General features: G+C 40.9%; 1 protein-coding gene across 6 annotated transcripts in view; it reads left to right on the forward strand.

Annotated features, from left to right (window-relative positions):
• The window catches only part of AGBL1 (AGBL carboxypeptidase 1), a 445,869-nt gene that overhangs the window by 107,234 nt on the left and 320,790 nt on the right, over positions 1-17,845 (forward strand). For all 6 annotated transcript variants that reach the window (XR_011100595.1, XM_068695603.1, XM_068695606.1 and 3 more), the window contains one exon: positions 1,236-1,416. Coding sequence is in view for 5 of the 6 variants with exons in the window: in XM_068695603.1 (XP_068551704.1) it covers positions 1,236-1,416 (181 nt within the window). In the remaining variant the exon portion in view is untranslated. The remainder of the gene's footprint in view (positions 1-1,235; positions 1,417-17,845) is intronic.

Below are 17,845 nucleotides of genomic sequence, written 5' to 3' on the forward strand. Positions count from 1 at the left end.
ATTTCTAAAACTGTATGCATCCCTGAAAGACATAATTGTATTGTATTACAATGTACAGATTGAGCAGAAGTGTACAGAATATACATTTAAGAAGAATTATTGTTTATTCTTTCTCTGGGAAATGAGAAAATTTCACTTGTGTTCTCAGCTCCAGCAGTCTTTGCTTGTTGGCGAAATCACTAAACAGCACTTTAATAGCACTATATTTTTCAGCATGGTGTGCTACCTCCCCGTTTCACATTAATTGATTAATGATTTGTAAAGCATTTAGAAAACTGAAGGACAGCTTTGGGAGCCAAGGGCGAAGGAGCATAACTTGCTAATTCAGCATTTGTTTACAAGGGCACTCAGATGATGCGTTTTGTTGTGTTTTATGTCCTTTTACCTCTCCAAAGCCTGTCAACTGAGGTCCCTTCAATTCATGCAAGTGAACAGAGCTTGAGCTCTGACATCACCTGACAGAGCTGGAAAAAACATCACGGCATCATTGTGATTCCCTGACAGATGCTGGTTTCCACTAAAGCAAATCTGTCAGGTTGACTTGTGACAGCTGCGTGAGCTTGTGAACGCCTCACAAAGGGATATTTTTAAGGCACCTCATTGCTTTGTCCTTTCCTTTTTATTTTCACTGCCTGGCAGGTGTCTCCCTTTGCCTTCTCCTTTTTCCTTGGCCCATCCGTGGAGTATGCTCGACACAGATGGGATCTTCAAAGAATCTGCTGTCAGACTTGGTCTTTTCTAAGCATATGTATACTGAGAGATTTTGGAGATTTATAACTAGGCCAAATGTGGGTGCTTTTTCACAGGAACAGCAAATAACATATCTGATAACAAGGCAACTTTCTCTGCCAAGCTGCAAGTCTACTTTGAAAGGGGGTTCATCAGAGCTTATCAATGGACTGTTTAGTAAGATTTTGATTAAAAAAAAAAAAAAAAAAACAAACACAACAACAGAAACTCCTTTCTGCTATCCCAAATTCCCACAGCTTATGTCTCCCGTGACAAATGTATTACTAGAAACAGCTGAACTGCTCTAGTTGCAACTTCTGAAAATCATTCTTGCAAATCTGAGTCTGTGTCTACATTAACTGAAAACAGCAAAAGTAGTGGACTGTCTTAGCTGTGCACATTATTTCTAACTTTTATTGGATGCTTATGAAATGATGGTTAATTTCGAAAACTCTGCCTCTGCAGCTTCGATGAGTAACATCTTCAAATCTTTGCTTGTTTTACAGACAGTCGTCCATATGTCTTTCTAATGGCCCGTGTTCATCCTGGAGAAAGCAATGCTAGCTGGGTTATGAAAGGGACCCTAGAATTCCTTGTGAGCAACGATCCCATTGCTGATCTCCTGAGGAAATGTTTCATTTTCAAGATTGTTCCCATGCTCAATCCTGATGGAGTCATCAATGGCAAGTGAGTTGTAGTGGCATGTACTTTTTGTGGGGTTTTGCTGGGTTTCCCTGCAGGCTTCTTTCCTGTACACTGAGCAGGTCTTTTCTTGCATGTTTTGGGTCAGAAGAATTCTCTTTGCCTAGAACCTTGCGTTTTATTAATCCTGTATGATAAATGTAATTCTTGGATGTAGCCCAGTGCGCTGTCTTGCGTGGGTCAGATGTTTGTGATTCTGTACTGTGCATGGCCATAAGATGTCTCATACTGCAATGTGAATCTTTATTGCTAAATGGAGATCTATCTGTTCTGCTAAATCAGCAGGGCAAATTTCACCTGTAAGGAGATATACTTGGGAATAACTGTCTTTAATGCTTTGCATAGCCTGAGTGAGGGAAGATGAGTAAGGATCTATTAAGTCTTCAAGTTTTCATGGAAACATTTCCATATAGTGAAGCTCCCTCCTTCTCCCACCTCCTTTTCAATCTTCTCTCCCACACGCTTCCTAAGAGATACCAAGTCTTTCTGAGCTTACAAAAATGCAGATTCATTTCTGCATTCTTTATATCTGCTTTTACACCAACCCTGCCCATCCACGCTAACATACCTTCCTTCTCCCTTCCCAACAGATGAAAAAGTGTAAATTTGCTTCTAATATGTTAAAGTGAAATGAAATAGATCGCTACAGAGCTAGTGAAAGAGGAATTCCCCTTGAGTGATTGACAAGTGTAGTATGATATGGTAGGTTTGCACTTGACTGTTTTTGGAGTGATGGTGAGTTGTGGACTGCTTGTAAATGGTTGTAAGTCTCTATATTGTCTCTGATGCAGGGGCAGAAAGTTGTGACCACATCCCATCTGTAGCAGAGAAGCTGTGCATTTTGACCTGGTAATAAGGTCTTGCAGGTTTCAGTAAGGACTGTGTCCTCCAGCTTGTTGGAATGGACTAATCTCAAAGCTGAAAAATGGTTTTAGACAAGCACTGTAATACATAACAAAGTGTAGAGGAGCAACTTATCTTAAACTACAGTCACCCGTCTGTTTTTAGGTCAGGCTGTGCTGATCAGGTGTTGCAGGGGCAGAAAAAGGACCCTAAACAAGAACTTGAACTTGTTTGGCTCTAAACAAATTCATTTCAGTTGTGGGTGAGGGCTTCAGCAGAGAGTGACTTCGGTCTCTGTTTGATCTCTGGTCTGTGACTCTGAACAGTTTTTGTGCTTCTACACTCCTCAGGACATGAGTATTTCATGTCAGTAGTTTGGGAAGACTATTCTGAGTAGCTCAATACTGCCCCTGAGTATTTGAAGCTTCTGCTGGCACCAAATTCTTCCTTGATCCTTCCAGACAGCAGAAGCAAAAAAAGGAAAGGTTGTGGCTTTTTTTCCCCTTTCTATTTTTCCTTTCACTGTGCTTAATTAAAGTTTCCAGCAGATGGAGGACTGGAGGGAACGTCTGACCTTTTTTTCTCCAGCTGTCAGGAGTGAGTATAGCAGAGAAGGGGCCCTCGAGAGGGAGGATGTGGCTCTCGGTGACACCTGGATGAAGTGTTCTGTCTGAGCACACGTCATGCAGGAAGGTGTTTAGCCTTTCCTCATGCAAAGGAGCTTAAACTGTAGTTAAACCTGCCGACAAGTGAAAAAGTTTGGTAAGCCTCACATGTGGAGTAGGAGCAGGGAAAAAGAGACTTGGCCATGGCTTTGTAACTGATGAGGCCTGGGGAAGGGAGAGAACCATTCTTTTATGCTCTAATTTAAATGCTTATAGGCTTTGAAGTCTCCTGTGGCTCAGATATGCTTGTTTCTTCCCACATGCTTTTTCAGTGGACTCAGGCCCTGCAACATGGAAAGAAATGCTTCTGTTCTGGGCCTGAGGCTTACTGACAGTTTAGTGAAAATAACTGAGCACTGGAGAAAAAAACAAACAAACAAACAAAATCTTTCAGGTCCTTAATGTCTGTGTATGCACATTCAGATTTCTTTAGCTATTAATGTTCTACCTTACCCAGGTTTAAATACCTTAGTAAAACCTGTTGTCTTTCAAATCAAATCACTGCCAATGTTATGAGGGAACCTGTTTTCTGAGGAAACAGGTCTGTAGCCCATTCTCAACCATAACACTTCTAAGTAGGTACTTGCTACGTATTTTTTACACCTCTAAAACACATTTCATGAAGCCACTTGTTTGTCTTGGGATTCACAGTCCCTTTTGTGGAAGGGATTGACACACTGAATGCGTCAAATATACTGTCAAGGCCAACAATTGCCTTGGTTCTCTGCTGGAAATACCTGCATGTGGTAACCTGCCATTTTATTTCTTATTATAAGACAGTGATCCCTTCTGTTTTAATGCTAGGATGATGCTCAAAGTTTTCAGGTAAAGTGACCTCTTCCATAGCAAAAGCTGCTGTAGAAGCCATCCAGAAGAGTCCTATTGCCCTGACCATTCTGGCTCTGGCTTTTCTAGTATGCACACTGATTTTAATTATTTATTTATTTTTAATTTTAATTTTAATTTTTTTTTTTTTTTTTGCTTTGGATGTGCATCTTCCAGTAAATCTCTACCCTACTCTCCTTCTATCTTTTTGTCAACTGGTGTTAATCCTTCTTTAGTCTTATCTCAGTATCTTGAATTAAGACAGAGTTGGACTCTTGCTGTTGGTGGTTCTTTTGAAGCTCCTCACTCTCCCTCTTCCCCAGTCCTTTGTGCCGGAGTGTGCTTAACGCTTCCCTGACCGTCACAGAGATGAATGTCAGTGCACCATTACAAAAGATTTCTTCCAGCAGCCCAGCTGTGCCCCTACCTCTGCTGGTTCCCTGCTGCAGGCACAGCTCAGTGGAAGAGTGCTCATCCCAGCAGGGTATCTCGCGATTGCACTTTGGGAGCCTTGTGCAGCAACAAGACGATCAGGGCCTTGGTATTTGCTTTGGTTAATGCGATCTGAAAGTTACATGCAGAGAATGTTCCTCTATCACAGATATGACTACAGTAATGCAATTATGCTCTGACTGTGCGTGGCTGAGCTGGGAAACAGCTCTCCACGCTCCCTTTCACTTCAGTTGATGCTCTGAGAATCCATTCCTGTCTGTCAGTGATGGAGAGAGTTGCAGCTAAATGTAGGTAGTGGTGATGTGTGTTTGTACAAGTGAGGTTGTCATCACATAACAGTGCAGATCACTACCAAATATTGAAGTTAATTTGAGTTTGTTCAAGCCAGAGAGAAGTGATGATTGTGTTGCTGTGTGTGGCTGAGTGTTTTGCTCCATCCTGAACAGCAGTCAGGTGTAGGGTTTGTTAAATAATATTCAGCTGATGTGATAACTGCTATATATTTTAAGGATAATGACAGGTACTACCTTTTATAAGCTGATCTTACACTTTGTCAGACAGTGGCTTTTGACCGCTGCAGGGGATGGGATGCCTCCTCCAATAGATCTGCGGTCTGACCTAATATGATTATTTTTATGGTGTATTTTTTTCTCCTGATATAAATTACAAGGAAAAAATAGTTTTAATCACCAGAAATGCAAGTGTAAGTCAGTCTCAAGTGACAAACACATTAAACTACTTAGGAGAAATCGTTCTTGCAGGCTGACTCTTTTGTGTAGGTTGTTCTATAAGAATCCAAGTTTTTAAGAACGTTCTTATGAATCTCTGCCTCCATACTTCTACCCCTTTTTAAAATTAAAACAGATAAATAGGAAAGCTTTAGAAGAAATTCCAGTCTATTAAGTGGTGGAGAATCCATGAAGGAGAATAGTGGTTTCATTAGGAGACTGATATAAAATGCAGTGGGTAAGCGAGAGGCTTTGTTCCTGGCTCTGCTATTGACAGGCTTTATGACCTTGGTCATTTTCTCCTCCTCTTTTTGTGAGTTTTCTTCCTGGGAGAATGAGATAATGACATACAACAACCTTTGCACAGCGTAAAGTGAAGTGAAATGTGTGTACTGGGAGCATTTACTCTTCAATCTAGATTATCTTCTGATTCAACTGGTGAAACCAGGGTCAGGCAGGGATCTTGTAAAAGCTTAATTACGGCAGCATCAAAGGAAATTTTCATAAAGAAACAGAACACTGTTGGCTGTCCGCACTGTGTCCACTTAAGTTTGTTATCACACACTTGAGCATTGAGTTGCATGTGCACTGACGCTTACCTATGCAGTCGCAAGCTGCCTTGTGATGTGCTCTTGGGCTGTCTTCTCTGTGCACCTGCTGCGTACGCTCCTGTCAGTGGCTTGCACACGCAGCCATTCCTCAGTGTCTGCTCCGACCTGCATACCTCCCACACACACCTGGCAGTCCCACATACGCTCACAGTTGCAACACGGTAGTCAGCATTTTGTTTTTCTTTGGCTGGACTTCTTCAGACACTGCAGTTCCATATAAATATTGGTATTTATTACCCCTAAATTTAGGGTTATTAATTATGTCAGTATAACCTAATTTATATCACCATAAACAGCAATAATAAATGCTGCCAAATGCTAACACTCGATGCTTGCCAACTGTGCCTATGTTTAATGAGTGTTTTTTCCCCCCACTTCCCAGAAGTATTAAATTAAAAATGATTCAGCCTTGCAAGATCATTGATCAGGCAAGAGGTGGGAGCTCCTAGAGAAGTCCTTTTGTTTTAAAAAATACTTCCCATACAGACTTCCTGTGCAGTCTCTATGTATTTTGTGTATTCACAAATTCTCTCCCCCCTCACAAACCCCTAACTGTCCAGTGTCACACTTCTGAGTTTCTCGTTCCTACATTGCCAACCTCTTCCTCTTTACTCCTTTTAATGTTTCCTCTTTCTTCTCTTCTGTCTGCCCTTTTCTCGCTCTACTTTCCCTCCTATTGAATCAAAGAAGCTTTTCAATGAAAAGAACTTGATGCTTTTTTATAAATGAATTTGAACAAGTCAGTGGAGATTGGAGCTGGTGAGTGTCCCCCCCCCCCCTTTTTTTTTTGGTAAAGGAAGATGAATTTTTTGGAAGCTGCATGATTTTTTCAAAGCCATGGGGTAACCATAGTAGCAGTTAGGAAGAGGAAATCCTGATTTGCATTTTGGATTATAGCCATGGACTATTCTTTATCTGGTTTAAATACGCCCTGTTCCCTCCTGCACCTGCCCTCCCACAGCACAGGCTGAGTAAGCTTTTCTGCTGCTCAAAGGTAAGGCAGGTGAGCTGTTGTTTTTGCTGCTTCTCTCTCCATTGATATTCACTCTGCTTTAGTCAGACTGTTTATTCTATCCTGTTCAGCTTATCAGACTTTGTTCATTACCTCCTAGAATCCGAAAAAGCAGAGAAAAGCTTTACCTCTTTAACAATTACTGAAATGGAGAGATATAAATGTCCTCTGAAATCCCCTCCATAACACATTTCCTTTGTGTGCTCTCAGAAGTTACAAAGGGAAAATATCAGCGTTGCCACTTATTCTGTGGAACCCAGTTTGTTTTTTGAAGGATACTCTTAGGAGGAGGAGTAGAAGTGGGTTTATCTGTATACCAAAAAGCATCATTTGTATATATGACTCTTCTCCTTCTGCATTATTGCTTATTCCCCTCCATTGAGACATTGTGTTCTGCAGACAGTAAGAGGCAGAACTGGACAGGGACAGCAAAAAAAGCTGATGGCTAGTCTTAAGGAGTTGTTTGATGATCCAGAACTGCATCCTCAAGGATTAAACTTTGAGGTGATGTCATACAAAGCCATGTAAATGTAGACATCACTCCTTTTTTTTTTCCACCTCCTTCCCTTTATTGCTTCTCTGTGGTCAGAGGATTGAAGAGGAGTTTAATTCTCAGAAGCTAGCCTTGCATAACTAAATTGTGCCATGCTCTTTGCAAACACACTCCACAGGCTCTCTCCAGACCAGCTAATCTATGAAATGTGTTTCTGTAAGAATTGTGCAAAGATGTGGGAAGGCTGGGAAAGGAGTGTTTTTGAACTGACGTTAATTAATGCAGGGGAAGAATTATCTCTAGGAGCGAGAAGTTCTCCAGGATTAGTGTGCTGCTGTTCTTTAGCAGACAGTGTTGGACTCTGTCCCCCATGTTGTATTCGGAAGCCTTGAATCTAAATGAGCACCACTGTGCCATCAGTAGTTAGCTAAATGCACGCAGAAGGCAAGGTATACTTAGATAAAAGAATATTTTGGCATAAGATTCAATCCTTACTCATTCAGAATGTCTGTGCTCTGAGCTGCATGTTGTAAGGTGGCGTATTTGCACGCACTGGCTCAGACCTCAGAGGGGATGAAAATGCCAGGTTGGGGAAATGTCTGTGCTGGCTTGGTATGTGGCTCTGGGAAGCACTTATCAACTGTGGGTGAAAGTTCTGTGTACAGAGTGAATGCTTCTCAGCTAATTGCTGCTCTGTTGCCTCAAGCATTGCCTCAATTGCCCTTTATTAATGAAGAGGGCAGGGATCCTGTTCCAGTGGTGAAGCAGAGCTGGTGAATGAGCACTGGTTGGTCTTCTCAGATGGCCATCCTGAACATTTTTGGATGCTTGTCTGCCACCTTCATTTCTTCCAGTGAAATGGAGCTCAGAGACCACTCTCACCTCTTCAAGGCAAGCAGCCTTATGGCTTCTGACAAGCTCAGAAAATCTCCCTTAGATGAGGCCTATGATCTGTGAGTTTAGGGTATGTGAACCTGGCTGGTATCTGAGCAACAGAAGATGAAATATGGGCTACAGTGTTCCTCTCCTCTTGTCTCAGCAAACCCTTCCGTGGTGGACTCAGAAGTGGGGTCTCATCCTCCACCATACAATTCCCTGGGAACATCTCAGTTATGAGAGGTGACCGATTTCAAACCAAGCTCTTTGCCCTGTGCCATGGTGGCAGCCCATCCTTGGCTCTGCTGAGGCGCACATCCTTCAGCAGACAGATGTGCCCCAGGACTCCCTCCTGACAGCGCTTCCAGTGCAGGATTTTTTATTCCTTCCTTTATCAGCCAGAGCTGCTGGGCCTCCTGAGTTATTAGATCTATTCGCTCATTGTCAGTGTTTCCTCCTTCGTAAATATGTCCCCATACGTCTCTGCTCCTGAGGAATATGCTTTCTCTTCTATTTACTGCTTTTCCCAGGCCCCCACCTCCTCATTGCTTCCTCCACCCAGTGGCCCAATAACAACTGAGGAGATAAATAAGCTACATAACTCTTCCCAGCTATTGTTTTTGTTGTTGTTGCCCTGCATAGTAATATATATAATAACAAGGAAACAAATCTTATTACTAAAGTAATTACAATAAATAAAAAGCTGAGAAGGGAGATGAAGGAAGGGTCTGTCGGGGGAGAGATTGCAGCAGGATTTTTTAAAATTTAATTTACTCGAGATGTTCTCTGCCACTTTATTGATACCCTGCTGAGGGGGGCTGTGACTAATTAGCAGCCAGCTGTTGTTCTAACACACCCTCACCTAATTTATTGTGTGGCTGAGTCTCTAACACAGGAACCTGTCTGCTATCGTTGTCTATGGGACTCGGCACCAGTCTCATGTCAGTGGTTGGCGTTATTGCTTGGTGCTTCTGTTTCCTGGAAGCTAACTAGCTGAAATTTTGGGTGCTTTGCAGCCATTTCTTTTATTTTCTAGCACATCCCGTGTGCTTCCAGAAGTCTGGGGAAGAGAATACATTCAATCTGTTGAATATCAGCTTGTCCCAGCATCCAGCCTAATAAAACCAACACAACTGCTTGTTTTTGATAAACTTCCCAGAGAACTACACTGCTGTTTGTATGTCTTGGGAGAGGACAACAACAACAAAAAAGACCTGGTAATAGAAGGTCTGGCATGGGCAGGGCATCTTACAAAGTGATGTACCATGCTTGTCAGTGCAGCGGAGAAAACAGTACCATCTGTCTTCTAAATGGTCACAAAAACTAATTAGTTAATGCTTGTATTAAGGACTGGAAGGATCAAATGCATTGTCCTGTGTTTCATTAGGCCTCCAGTTGCAAAAGCATGTGTGGTGTTTGCTCTGAAACAGCAAAGGTACCACATGAGCTGAGTACATCTCCCCTGGCTCTTTCATACACAATTTATGCTGATGATTCAAGGTCACCTGGGAATTTCACTGCAAAAATCACTTGATGTGGGCTCAGTGATATTAATGTCTTGGACTAAACAATTCAGCTTTGAGCCTTGAAAATTATTTCATTTTAGATGGGTACTACCTTGTATTTTCAAGTTAGCATGAATATTAGATATGAACACGATGTTCCATGGGCTCGGAAAGGAATTATTTTTGTTCTGCATTCGTGTCTATTCTCCTGACTGACAACAGGAGTTCATAATCAGATATGTGCACTCCTTTGACATTTCTAGGAGCCAGGAGACTGGTGTACAGAGCTAGCTTTTAGTATATTTAATGAGTTGATTGAATTATATTATTATTCTTATTAGTTTGATTGTGTACAAATATCTCCTTTGTTTGTTATTATGTTTATTTAAGCCCCCTTTCTGATATATTATTCCCATACCAATTATGCCTGTGCTAGGCTCTGTGCAGACAAGCAAGGAGCAGCTGGTCCCCGGTTAGGAACCGATGCATTAGTGGCACAGTCTATAGTATTGATGAGAATGAAAAGGATGCTGGGGTGCTGGCTGATGGATCTTTTCTGGAGTCTGATCCATTTTCTCAGCTGCGGCCACTTGATGCATTCCTTCGCTGTTACATCCTGGGACGGGGAAAGTATCTCACCACCATGACTTCTGCAGCCATCCAATGAAACTTTATGAGGCTCAGTGTCTTCAACGCAGGAACAGGAGAATTGTATTAAATCACAGGAGTCTCTTTATAACCTCTTGCACTTTGCAGGAGATACCTGCAAACCACAGTGCAGCTGGCCCCATGGTAAACAAACAGTGAAAACTCTGATGGTTACTGTTAACCTTGGATTTTGCATCTGATTCCTGATTGTGGTAGGAACGGAGTACTGATATAAAGGTTGAATATATTGGACAGGAGCTAACATCATGAGCAGAGAGGCTGTTTTGATCACCCTTCTCCAGATCAAGTCTTCTTACCCAAGCTAATGCCTTTTGGAGGCTACAGATTCAGAGTTGGGGTTGTAATTCATGGGATGGGAAAAGTCCACAAAATGAAATTGTAAAAACTTCACTTTTATAGATGCAATGAAGAATGTCCAATACTTTACTGCAATATCCACACTACCTGGAAAGCTGAAATTGCCTGGGAATGAAGGTTATTGTCTCTTGTAATATACCTTCATATATTACACTGTGTAATAAATTGGGCAGTATTTCTTTTGCCTTGCAAACTGGACATCCCTGGAGTTCCAGGTGACATTTCAAATTTTATATGACCATTCAGTTCCTTTTAAGTATTAGAACACTTTTGTGTGTGTGATATATGCACAGAAATTATTTTTAAAAGCATATGAATAAAAAATCAGGAGTTCAGTTATGCAAGTGTAGAGCTGCTTTTCCATGTGTTTGCCTTTAAAAATTCTGTGCTGGCTTAGCTCTGTGTTTTGGCTACTATTGTTCTTTAACATCTGTATTTCTGTGTTTCTCTTCCGCTTTTCCTTGCCCTCTTTGTTTCATTTGAATAACAGATTCCAATAAAAGCTGGCAAAGTGCTATGATAGGGGAGCAGATACATAACAGCCTTGGGTTGAAGAAATGGACTGGTGATTGAAAATGGTGTTTTTAGAAATGGGACGAAGAGGCATATCAACAAAAATAAGCTTCATTTGGAAGCCTGTATTTTTAAAATTGTTTGTGCAAAAATGCACCTACAGAGGACCAGCTGAGGTTGAATTGTTCACCTGTGCACATGGTTCATATGATTGCACACGCAATTGGGGTAATTACATGGGCAAATTTTGCTCCAGTAATTTGAGCAAATTGCCACCTTAATTTATAAATCCACCTGAATGTCCCAGAGAGGGAGCAGGAAAATGAAAAACAGAAAATTGGGTCAGTGCTGGAATGGCAAGGAGTGGGAAATCAAAACCTTTTCTGCAACATGAGAGACAACACTGCTGGGAGTCAGGAAAAAAAGTTGACCACACTTTTAATGATGTAAAGCAGCTCTGGGTCTTGATGGGGTAGAAAACCAAAGAGCTTTTGAAGTCATACAGCCCAGGTTTGAGCTGGGGATGGGGTGGGGGAGAAGTGAGATAGGCAAGGAAGAGGGCTTCTGTAATGGTGCACCTTGAGTCTGTACTTACTGAAAAACTTTGTGGTTAGTATTTGAACACAGCTTAGCTGAATGATATTGTAACCATGACAGGAACCCTTGGAACCCTATAGTGATGTTTTGTTGCATGGGAATAGTGATTATTTATACAGTAAGATTCAGTAGAAATTATGCTATGTTCAGAACTGTTTAGAGCTGAGCAACTTTTCCCTGGCCTTTTAGAACTGGAATTTTACAAGTGGTTGAGTTTAACCATCTTATATAAGATGGTTAAATATTCTGTTACATTCTATGGGACTCTTCCATGTCCTCTGTCTGAAAAAGCAGTATACAGTGAAGAAGTGGCACTGAACAACATAGTCTAGATCTTAAACCACTTTTCGGATTGCTTTCATTTGTCTGTAAAAAATGATAAGTACTTAAAGTATAATTATTATAATAATTGGAGACCGATTATTCCACTGCATATGTATTATAGACTGCAAATAGGTAAAGTTATTTATTTCTAAATATGTATACATAACAATCTATAATCAGGTCAGTACCTTCATGCAATGCTAGTTTTTATTATTTTATTTCCTCTGACCTTTTTCTCTTAAAGCTCTCCTTCTACTCCGGTAGAGTTACTAGGCAATAACAACATTGTGAATGCAAGGATTCTTTCTACGTGAATCTATTGACATCTCTGGTAGTACATTTTTTTCCCCTATGTTCCCTCATTTTTCACCCCAACATGTTCAGCTTCAGCTTTTGATGGAGAAAGAAGTACCATTTCTCCCAGGGGACAGCTGCTCAGATTGAGCAGTGCCTAAAGCAGAAATTCAATTCCCAGTTCTAGCTCTGGTCCATGGTTTCTTTTACCGGTAGGCAACAATGATAACACTAATGAAAACATGCTTGTTGAGGAACATTTCCCATATTCATCGTATGTTAGCTAGCAAAATATCATTAGGGGGAAAGAAAAAAAAAAAAAGACAAAGATTAAAAAAGTGGCAATTTTTCTGTCTTCTCAAAAATGGTTATAACATAAGAGGATGTAAAGTGCAGAGTAGCTGAACAATCATAAACTATTTTAATACCATTTAGAAATGATAAGAAGCAGGAAAAGAGGCTCAGGTATTAATGCAGTTTATTGCACTAATCAGTCACTTCTACAGAGCATGATCATGGTTTTAAATCCTTGCTCCAGTGACATGAAGAAATTTGGTGGTCTGTCATCCAATTCTCTAATAGATGTTTGTCTATATCATAGAAATCTCTAGTGCCATATTTGAGCTAGCGGTGAATTCTATGCTCTGATGGATATAATGCCAGGCAAGGCAGGTCTGGATTATAAGTGTGATGGCAGAGATGTAAAGCAAGGCCTGAAATTGAAGTAGAAAGAGCTAAAGGAGATTAAGCGATGTTCTACTTGAATATTTTTAGGAATTTTTTAATAACAGCTTTGGGTTTAGGCTGAGATCTCTGGGAAGTCAATATGGGAAATGCAGGTCATACTTTGTGGGTTAAACCATTTCCATGGAGTAGCCAAACTTACTACTTGTTGATCTGTCTATTGTTTCACTATAAACATGAATTAGGGTTGAACGTGAAAAGCCCATGACTGAAAGTAATGGAAGAATAGCTGTTTTCCCTCCTCCACAACATGCACATTACGTGAAGAAAGCTGGCTTTGGAATAGATGTGTGGGGAACATGCTACTTTTCAAGTGGAGAAGAGCACTGAAGAGCTGAGCACTTTAGTTTGCAGTAATTTCTGTCTCTTTCCCTGACATGCAGGTGAGGGCACCCTTGAACTATGCTACTTCTCCGTCTATCTTTAGACAGATTTGAACAGTATGTAATCTCATCGAGCACACAGTCTGCTCAGAATCAGTGTCCATATCAATGGCTTTGAGCTTCCAGACTCATAATGCTAATACGGCTCGGAATGTAAAGAAAAAGGAGAATATTGAGAGAGATCCTCTGTTGCTGTAAGCTGCAGAAATAATCTGAATCAAGTATATCTTTCCATTACATGGTTTCTTACCAAAGCAAAAGCCCAGCTCAGGGCTGCTATTTGCCGGTGTTCATACTTTTCCCTTTTTTGGCTGGTATGTGTCAGTTATGGCTGTGTATGTACTGATGATGGCAATGTATTTGTTATAATTTTTTCTTGTCCTAAAGTGTTACAAAGCACCATAGCAAAGCTGTACCTACTTTAATGTGGGGCTCTGCCTAGTGTACCACCTTTGAACTGGGACATGGCATCTCTTTATAACCTCTGAACCCATGCTGGAGGTTGTTGGTTTAAAGCCATTGGGCAGAAGCTGCAGCAACTAGGTTTGCAGCAGATGTTGTGAACTACAGAGTGACTTGAAAATTAAATCACTTAGTTGCAATCAAACCGCTTCTGTTTTGTGTGCGTGTGTTTTTCCCCAAGCATTTTATCCATCCTTAAGAAACACACGCAGCAGCTCCGAAACCATAATTTTGCTTGCACAGTCTCAAATGAAATGTGTGGTCCCTAAACAGCATGTATCCAGCAAGCACTAATTCTCCACAAACTAGCTTGTGGTGCGCGTATGATTTTTTCATTGCTAATTCTTGCTTTAACCTGATGTGAGCCTAAATAAGGACTTTGTTTTGGGGTTTGCCAAGAACAGCGTTCTATGTGTGTAAGTGCATATATAGTCATGGTAATCGAGGCCATTGGATCCAGATTGTCACTATTGAAAGGATGCAGTTGTGCTTGAAAAATACATATGCGTTTGCATACGCAATTACTCAAGTTGGAGCTTAGGCATTTAAAAGGCCATTTGTGCTCTCATTTTTGATTATTATGCCCATCCTATGGGAATGGGTTTATGCAGATTAGGCACACAAATATGTGTGTGTTTTGCGGTGTGTGATACTGAAAACATGTTCCTTTACTTGGACATAAACTTGGATTGATTTATCTTTTTTCCTGCCGTGAAATATCTGTTCTAATCTGAAGAATGTGAACTGTGGTGGCTGAACAGCAGTGCTTCAGCAGTATGTTTTCCTTTTCCAAATGGCTAACTCTTGTAATTGTTTCTGTAATGTAAGCTAATATTTCCAGCTAACAGTTATTTAGGGTGCTGTCATGACAAGTTGTAATTCAACCCTGTTGCCTAGTGGTCCAAGTAATGACCAAGGCTTGCCCCTAGCTGAATTATCATTCTTTTGTTTCTTTCCCTTCATACACACAAACAAGTCTGTCTTTATGCCAAACTCTGAAATACACAGGAAAGCAGAAGTGGTATTTTTGATTCAGAACTCCATCCTAGCAGCTTCAGGGAGAGAACTGCTTATAGGGTTATGAAGGTCTTTGAAGGGCTTGTTAGTGACTAGGCTCATGAGGCTCTGCTCCATCACACCTTTAATATCTCTACATGAAGCATCTACTGTGAATACGTAACAGAGAGGATGAAGAGGTATGATCCGATCTGTGACTAGAAGACAGTTTGGCTGGATGCTAAGTTGCTGCCCCAAAACTTTAAGTATTCTGAAATTTTGAACCTTTGAGTCACCCAACTTATGACCCAGCTTATAGAAATAACACCTGTAAATAATATAATGTTTAATGTATCTTCTGTGATTCTCCCTAAAGAAAGAGTAGGCATCAAGAAAGGAGAGTAGTTATGTGAATGTCACAAAGATATGGAGCTTTGTCAGTAAAATCTTTGCTGAGGAAGAAATTAATTTTTAGTTCTTTCACATTAATAATCCTATTAAGGGTTAGCATAATAAAGTTTTATTGACTAATTTCCAAGCTGTAATTTGCCAGTGATTCTTTTGAAAATTTTTTAATGAAATGGAAATATACATAGACTGCATAACAATGACCTAATGAAGTGGCAAATCATATTTTTAAAATCACTTGTGATCCAAAACGGCATCTTAATTCTTGGAATTTAACACCATTCACACTGAGAGAATCTGTGAATCATTCAAAGTAATATGGAACATTTTCTAACTTGGGAAATGCTAGCAAGGACAAAATGAGTCTATGAAATGGTTCGTATAAGCTTGGGCCAACTTTGTAAACTGCTGAAGGAACATGAAACAAGATTATAACCTTGACTTTCTAAAGGGTGATTCGTGGACACACAGGGTATGACAATTTGTCTGGTTAGGTGTGGGAGCTCTGCTCCATCGTGGGTGCTTCAAGGACTAAAAAGTCGGTTCTGGGCTCATGGAGAGTCAGTGATGCCCAGGTGGTGCTGGGGCTGCTCTGCAGAGACAGCTCTGAGCAGAGCAGGATGGGGTTTGTAAGAAGCTGAGAAAAAAAGGTCTGAAAGCAAGCCCCAGTCTTGTTGAATGAATGTCTTGGAGACTAGAACTGTGGAGAGTCATGCCTTGGCTGTTTCACACTGGAGGGGGAAGGTAATTTAGGGGATAGTAAGCAGAGAGAGAGGTGCAAGTGCTACAGACAGCTGCTGTTTGTGCTCAGGCAGTCCAAACGATATAATCAATGAAAGTAGCCAGCACGGTCAGGCTACATTCCAAGTCTAATGGCAAAAGAGCCTGGATGGATCATGGTTTGATTATCATCCATGCTAACACTTGAGAGACAGCACAGGGACTGGTAAGTTTGTGTTACTATAACAGAGAGGCCCAAGCAGTGGCTCCAGTCTCTAGCTTGTGTTTCCAAGTGTCACCTGGGAACTGACGTGCTGAAATTTTGCATTAAGGAGTGATTTCTGATTACTTTAGCTAGCCCATAGCAGGACCTACTGGATAATCTCAAGAGGCTTTCCTGGGAGCCTCAACTCCATTTTGTACCTTTGAAGAGGTTGAAGAGATGTTGTATACTTCCATTAAGCAGCTGAATTCAGGAGCTTATCTGCATTCCTTTAAGCTCCCTAGTTTCACATCAGCACATTAAGGAATCTTTTTCCCAGACTGGGAAGGAGAAGGGACTTTTTAGGTCTGCCAGTAATTGTCTTATACCTAGTGCTCGTAGGCTGTCTTTTCTTTCTCCACTTCAAAATGTCACATTGGATTCCTGATGGAATTGGAGATTATCTTCCTCTTTTCTGCTAGACCTGACATTTTTCTGGTTTTCTTCTGCACTGAAGACTTAATTTCTTACATGTGAGACAGGGTGAAAATTAAACAAACAAGCTGGCAGATAGACAGGATGGTTCTTCATGTCTGGAAAGCTGCAATGAGCTGTGACTTAAGAATTACAGTGCTTCATATTCAAACATTTCTTTTTGATGCATTGGGGTGGCATAGGAGCTGACAGTGACATATGGAGAAGGCCCTGTTAGCAGGATTGAGGCTGTTATGTGATAAATGACATGGTATGTCAAAGGACTTCTGTTATCCATCATGCTGGCTTCCTCTGAACAGAGTCTCACTCAAAAGAGAAGTAGCTACACAAACAGCTGGGGGATGCTGTAAATAGGGTCAGTGTTATGCTCCAGAGAAAATAAAGCCGGAAACTGCATGTGTGCATGAGAATTAATAACCCTGGACTTTTGAGTTTAGAATTTTAAAGTTAAATTTCATTTAAATGTCTGTGGTATCTCAGTTCTACGTTTGTGTCAGGAATGTCAAGAGCACTACCTTCGAAAGAACAGTTTTCAGCATTGAATAGCTAAGCTTTCTCTAAAGAAAGGCTGTTTAGTATCAAGTTCAGGATTGATGGCATGGTTCTGACCACTAATATACACCCAGACTTTCCAACTTCCTCCTTTTCATCTCTGTCGACTACTTTGAGTCTGAAAGGTTGTGGAGTGAAACTCATGATTACACTTATGTACGGGAGAGACATAGATACTGTTGCTTTTACAAATGCAGGGGATAGAAAATATTCTGAAGTGAAGGAACAGGGCTTTGACTCTCAAGACTTGATACAACAATGTCCTCTGTAAGACACTTTCTACAACTGTTGATCATTCAAGTTGAGAAGAATCAGGGCAGACTTTCACAGCTCTGTACCTTCCACTGTTGGAAAGTTTGTCAGCTTTCAATCTCAGATTTCTTCTCTCTCGTCAACTTTAATCCAACAATACCTCCTTATTTCTTTTCATTTCAGAATGATGCATAAACCAGTGGCTGTACAAGAGAGGCAAGGGATGTGTGGCTCAGCACAGACACGTGTCCTGTTCAGCCTCCTCCAGTTCATCTCTTTTTTGCATCAGGCATAATAGCTGTATTTTTCCCACATGATTAATGGACCCTAGATAGCTATGTAGTCTATAAACCTAGACAAGACAAGTAGTCTGTCTCTTTTGATCCCTGAACTCCTAAAAGCCTGATTCTGACTCCGCTTAAGTGGTGTTTATGT

The sequence above is a fragment of the Anas acuta genome, chromosome 12 (genome assembly GCF_963932015.1).
Source record: "Anas acuta chromosome 12, bAnaAcu1.1, whole genome shotgun sequence".
Lineage (NCBI taxonomy): Eukaryota > Metazoa > Chordata > Aves > Anseriformes > Anatidae > Anas > Anas acuta.